Source organism: Pteropus vampyrus, unplaced genomic scaffold (assembly GCF_000151845.1).
Source record: "Pteropus vampyrus isolate Shadow unplaced genomic scaffold, Pvam_2.0 Scaffold90, whole genome shotgun sequence".
Lineage (NCBI taxonomy): Eukaryota > Metazoa > Chordata > Mammalia > Chiroptera > Pteropodidae > Pteropus > Pteropus vampyrus.
Genome location: NW_011888871.1, coordinates 3,593,399 through 3,600,025, shown reverse-complemented (window position 1 = coordinate 3,600,025; position 6,627 = coordinate 3,593,399). Strand labels below are relative to the sequence as shown.

The window sequence follows — 6,627 nt, the reverse complement described above, 5'->3', positions numbered from 1 at the left end:
TTCTATACAGTTTGAATTTTTACTAAAGTATCACGTATTTTCAAAAATACAGCTACACTTAACAAAAATCTGAGGAAATTCTTTTGTAAAATGAATACTCTCCTCCCATTTTTCTATTTGCAAGTTTTGTTGCTTTTAAAGCAAATCACATCTACTTAAATTTTATATATATATTTTATATATGTATTTTATATTTATGTATTTTTTCACATACAGGCAAAAGGTAAAAAATAAATAGATCACAATGCTAAAAAGAGGTTGTAGTTAGATGGTGGGACCATAGCTGACACTTTTTTCTTTCTACTTTCTATGTTTTAAATTTTTCATTATAATGAAAGAATTAAAAGTTAACGAAATGCAAAATATTTTCCTAAATCACTTTCCTTCAGACCTGCCTCTGTCTCTGCCCTCTGCTCCCTCATTACCTGACTATAACAGTCGTATCATGAAGACAAATTCACTTATGCTAATGCTGGTGAAGTAGTAACGAGCAGAGATGAGAACACTGACGAGAAAAGTCCCGATGACCAGAGCAGAGCTGAAAGAAGATTCTCGGTAAAGAAGGGAGGGTTTTAGTTACCTGTCTCTACTTCAGCAATGTCAATAAAATGATCTTCCGATGCTGACGCCAGCATTTTCCCATCGTGGCTAAAACTGAGGGTCCTCACAGGCCAATCCAGCCTGTAACACGCAGGAGACAGAGGAGACATTAGAATTACCCAATAAGAGGGCACGATTTCACCCCAAATGAAGTAAATTTTCCCAACAAGGAAAGTGCTGGCAGAGTCGCTTACCTGGAAAAGCACCGAACACACACTAATTCATCCACATCCCAGAGGCTGACCAAAGCATCTGCACTTCCTGTGGCAAAGTACTTCCCCATGGGATCGAACTTGATGCAGATGCAGTTAGAAGGATGGGCATTGATGGACTGCACCGGCTTCAGCTCTGGGTAGCTGAGAAACAAGACCGACAGCAATCAAACTGTGGGGAGAGGACTGTGGTGCTAAAACAATAATAGGAGACACTAACGAAAATCGAAGTAAAACAAAACAAAACAAAAAAGACTGTCATTCGAGAAAACTTTCCTGAAATAAAGATTTCAAACAACATACCGAAACACCACACTATACACCTAATAATATGAACAAAGACATGAAAACACTCAGCAGTAAAATACTAGATTTAAAGAAAATTAGATTATCATTAACTTTGACAGTAATACTTTATGCCAAAAGAAGTTAGAATAACATATTTAAAATACACAAGCCAAAAAAATATAAATCGAGGATTTTTATATCTAGCAAATCAATTAAAGGGGCTCAAGTAATAAGTACAATATAATAAAGCACCTATAAGTTGTGTAAGTATGTAAGTTATAATAAGTATGAACTCAAGGAATACTGTTCCCATGAACCCTTCCTGAGGAATCTAGGGAATGAGTTTTGACTACCAAAATGACTACAGAACTTATCAGCACAGGGCTGGTGATGAGCAGTGCATATAGTTTCTTGTATAAACTACGCGAGGTTAAAAAGAAAGGTATAAAATGGAATGGCTGTAAACTCTGACAATATACAGTATTACTATTGTTTTAAATAGAGGAAGAATGAGGAAAAGACACTAAGAGCAAAACTTACTATTTTAAGTAATTACACTGGTGCTGGTGGTGGTGGTGGTGGTGGTAGCTATTCTGTGAAAACTGTACGTGTAACATGGAATAAAGGTAATAACCATGAGATGTTCTAATTCCATAAACCCATGCATCTTTGAAAACCAGAATACTTGGTTTGGAAGGAAAGAGATATTCATAATATAGAAGAAGTTTAGTAAAATTGCTGTAGTCCTGAATGTTTTTTTTTTTAGGCGAGGCAACCCTTGGTTGACCTCACAGATTGCAAGGACCTTGTCAGCTTACAATCCCTTATTTTTTATTTTTTATACCTATAGCACCAGGTCTTCCTAGGTGGTCGCCCATCCAAGTAATAACCAGGCCCAACCCTGCTTAGCTTCCGAGATCAGGCTGTAGTCCTGAATTTTAATTGGAAGTTATCCGTATGAATCCACAAGGTAGCTTATTTTTAAAAATATATACATGTATTTCCTAGCTCTGTCCACTAGAAACGTCTAGAAACAATGACCAACTCAACAGTATGGACATTCTTATCTCCAGTATTATTTCCCAGTAAAAAAAACCCAGAGATTTACAGAGAATTTTCTGGTCAAAGGTTTGGGGCAGGAAATGTACAACATGAAGCTGAAACATGCTGTCACACCAGAGTAAGAAACTAAAGACTACTAGGATTATGCCAAAAAAAAAAAAAGACTCAGGAATCAATTTGAAGAGGCTTCCACTGGCCAATGATGGGATAATTTGAGCTTCAATAAGGATAATAATTATAATAGATCAAAACACATCTACCATGCTTAAATAGATGATGAATTCTTCAAAAAGAAAAATAAGGACTGAGTTGGTCATCTTTGAAGGTGATAAGGAACTAATTCATTATCTGATGATAAAGGGAAAAAATCAAGAATTTATCCTGCTCTTCCTAAGTGAACTATATTCCTGGGTACCAAACAGTAGACGAGAAGAAGTGTTCCTTACATTCCGACAAATAAATAGGCATATAGAATCAGCAAAATCCAGATTGGGAGAATCTCTACAGGTTAATAGTCTAGTTTTTCAACAGCTAAGTTATAAATAAAAGAAAGGAGAGGACTCTATAGTTTAAGAGACTTTAAACACATATCACTTTTTTTTTTTTTACAAAGGCAAAACTAGAGTATCTAGAGATACTTAGTAGCTAAAACTATAAAGAAATCCTATAAAAATCAAAATAGTGTTTACTTTTGAGGGAAGGGAGTTATAATTCAGATAAAGCTCATGGAATGACTTCTGGGTGGCCAGCTAAGTACTATTACTTGACCTAGGTGGGGTTACACAAGTGTTATACATATAACTATTTATTAAACTATACATTTGTTTTATTTTCTAATAAAAAAGGCTTTAAAAGGAAGTTATAGAAACCCCACTGCCCACAGAATAAAATTCAAGTTGCTAAGCACAGAATTCCAGGCCTTTCATAAGCTGATCCCAAATTATATTTCAACTTTATCTTCCCATTTCCAGGCCCCCTCTTTAGAAACCTTAACCGCCACCACTCCCAGCAACCCTGATCTACCAACTACTCTCCAAATAAATCGTGCTCCTTCACGCTTGTTTTATCAATTGTGCAGTTTTCTGATTCTTAAAATTCTACTCATCTTTCAAGGTCAAGCTCAGAAGCTGTCTCCTTCAACTTCCAACTCCCACAGTCAAAAAGTTTCTTTCCTTAGGATTCCACAGTGAACTCTCAGCTTTTCTAAAATAAACCTATTTTACTCTGCTTTCCATTGCTCACCCAGGATAGTATAAAAAATAGAACCAGAAGACCTGAATTTCAATTCCACGATTTCATTCATTAGAGTACATATTTACAGGTACTGGGCTAGGCACTAGGAATTAAACAGTAACAAGTTAACACAGTCCCCACCCTCATGGAATTTAAATTTAATTGAAAATATAGACAAGTAAGTATGCAATTACAATATAAAATGAGGAATGCTTCCAAAGGAAGCACGTAACATAAGCCTCTAACCTGGGGGATGGCTTCCCTGGAGGGAATGTAATATTTAAACTGAGACTTTAAGGGTACAAGTCAGCTATAATTCAAGGTGCATCCAGTTCTAGTGCTCACCTGCTGACTAGTTACTTAACCTCTCTGAATCCCAGATCCCTACTTATCCAAAGGGAAGCACATCAGGAATCCCCTAAAATTTCTGTGAGGACTCAGCAAAATATAAGGCACCTGGCTCAAAAGTGCTCAGTAGAAGTTAGGGTTATTATTGTCTGTCCTTTAAGCTCCTTCGAGATAGACTAACATCTAATTTATCCCTGTATCCCCCACAGTACCCAGCTGTTAAAGATATGACAGTCCTCTAAGCTAGGACCTCCTCACCTGAGGATGTTGATACAACCGTTGCCATTTGTCAGGAAGAACATGTTATTGTCATTGTTCCAGGAGATTTCATTGACCTCAAACTTGAACTGTTCCTCTGCTTTGGAACGGTGTGTCTTGGCATCAATAAAGGTCACCACATCATCCTTGTTGCCAACAGCGATGGTCTGCCCATCGGGACTCCAGCAAATATTAATGTTCTCCCCTAGGAAACCAGATACGATCAATAAGATAATCTGTTTGCCCATTATCCTCCAGAAGTTTCTTTTGTTATCCTGCAGGGAAGACCAGAGCTATCTTCAGAGCTCTTTCAATAATGTCCTGGTCAGCGGAAGGCAACTACCAGCAAAAGATCAACTGAGTCCAGAACATTAATCTACAGATTTCCCCAATTGGTCCTCACAATACTCTATTATTATCGCTTTATAATCCCCATTTTACAGATGAAGAAATGAAAGAGAAATGAGCCAAACGGCAAAGCTCTGAAGCAACAAAGCCAAGCTCTAAACCTAGATTTGGCTCCAAGTCTTACTCTGTCTCTCACACCAGCATTTCCCAAACTCTAGTCATTCACATGCCACTTCCACAATTTGTGTCCTATTCACGTAACGGCTGTAATTTTCTTTATTGAACAGTTTTCTTCAAATTGGCTCAAAAAATTACTTAAATAAATTAGCTTCAGTTTTTCAATAAATTCTATGAGCCGGTTTTTGTCTAACACACATTAAAACATATACATGACCGTTTTTTACTGTTCATCCATAAACCACCTAAATCATTCGTGCATCACGCACTGCATACCCAGGGAAAGTACTGCGTCATTCCACCCACAGATACAAGCCTTGTCACCAAAGTCCAGTGGCTCACACCGAACGCATTGATTAAAAATCTCATCAACTTAACTGACTCTAAGATGCACATATTTTCATATTTTGTCATCTATAATGCATCTTCAAACGCATCTCGAAATTTTTGGCGTACATGGTTATCTGGAAGCTTTCTTCTCTAACAGCACTTAAAATATTGCAAATTATAATCAACGGCATCTTAGTCAAGAAAATATGACAAATGACCTCAAGGTTTACAGGGCAATCCCTGGTGAAGAGCAGTCTATAAATGTACTGCACGACTTGCAGGTCACTTTCTCCCAGACCACCAAGGCCATCAAGCCCCAGCCTTCTTCCAATCAGCAGTTTCCCAAACGCTCCATGCCGTTCTCCCTTAAAACTGCTCTCCACCCCCGCCGTACCCTGACCACTAAACTCCTATGGCTACTCTAAGAGTTCACTAAAATTCTATGAGGCCCTCCCTGCCACCCTTAGGGCAGCCTTAAGCATTTCCATTCTGGGGATCCACCTTAAGCACATCTCCACTTTAAAATGAACCACGCCACGTTATTTATTTTTTTTTTTTTATGTATATGTCTCACTGTCTGCACTAAACTGTGAGGCCCTTGGAGCTGGAGACTGTCTATTCGGCTCAGGATGTCCCATAACTAGCACAAGGCCAAGCCCAGAAAAGATTCGGGAAATGTACATCGAATGAGTATAAGTAGCTCATCTTCCTATTGTCTCTCTCTGAAGTCACCTTTGGTGTTGACAGTAGCAATGCATTTGGTAGTCCTCACATCCCAGATGCGGATGGTTTTGTCTCCAGATGCAGTGACAAAGAGGTCAGGATTACTCGGATGCCAACAAAGCTGGTCCACACTATCCCCGTGTCCCCGATAATTGTTTTCTTTGACCTGAAAGAACAGAATCCAGATGTCACTTCACACGTATGTACCTGCCTCCACGTGTAACTTCTTAACCTTATTCAAACCAAGGTATCTTGTGACCAACAAAAATGTCGATGAGAAAGAAAAGTCCAGTCCTTCCAAGCCTCTTCCCCAAAATTCTTCCCGATATCCCCCCTCCCCTCCTCCCCTATCGCTGGGAACACCTGAGGCGGGGTTCCACATCAGGGCCCTTGCTCTTTTGCCCTCCCTGGCCTTCCTCCTCCTTTCTGGTTTTCAACCCTTACTCTGCTACCGAGGTTCCCAACAGGGGGCTCTGCTCATTCCCACAGGGGGCTCTGTCATCGTCGAAGGGGCTCCGCTCTCTATGACAGGGGCCCCACGACAGCCGCAGGTCACTCCTACCATTCTCCCGCGCCCAACCTCACCTCGCTCCTGTCCCATCCTCCCTACACGCCCCCTCGCCCCCCTGACCTCCCCGTCTTCCTCCCGCCACGCCCCCTCGCCCCCGATATCCCCTCTTCCACACCCCCTGACCTCTCCCCGGTACCCCCCGCGTCCCCCACCCCCTTTCTCGCCTCATCACACCTCGCTCCATCCCAGCCCTTGTCCCTGGCCTTGGCCGGGCCCTGGCAACTCACCAACCGGTCCTTCTCCAGCAAGAAGACGCTGGCCGTCTTGTCGAAGGACCCCGAAGCCAGGCGACGCCCGTCGCAGCTCCAGGCCACCGAGTGCACCTTGGCGCTGTGCGCCGGGAACTCGCGCGTCTTGCTGTGGCCGCGAAACAGCTCCTGCATCCCGAGCACGTAGCGCGTCGGGCCGCTGCTCACTGAGCACCAGGGGGCCATGGAGCCGGGGCCGCTCTGGCCCAGCGCCGAGGGCCCCATGGTC

The 6,627-nt window shown here is 41.5% G+C and overlaps 1 protein-coding gene across 1 annotated transcript in view; it reads right to left on the bottom strand.

Annotated features, from left to right (window-relative positions):
- Window positions 1–6,623, bottom strand: part of THOC3 (THO complex 3) — an 11,613-nt gene extending 4,990 nt beyond the window's left edge. Inside the window, exons 1-5 of the mRNA XM_011363861.2 lie at window positions 6,378–6,623; window positions 5,589–5,745; window positions 4,002–4,206; window positions 795–956; window positions 581–681 (exon numbers count right to left, since the gene is read on the bottom strand). Coding sequence (XP_011362163.1) covers window positions 581–681; window positions 795–956; window positions 4,002–4,206; window positions 5,589–5,745; window positions 6,378–6,623 — 871 coding nt within the window. The remainder of the gene's footprint in view (window positions 1–580; window positions 682–794; window positions 957–4,001; window positions 4,207–5,588; window positions 5,746–6,377) is intronic.
- Window positions 6,624–6,627: the final 4 nt, after the last annotated feature.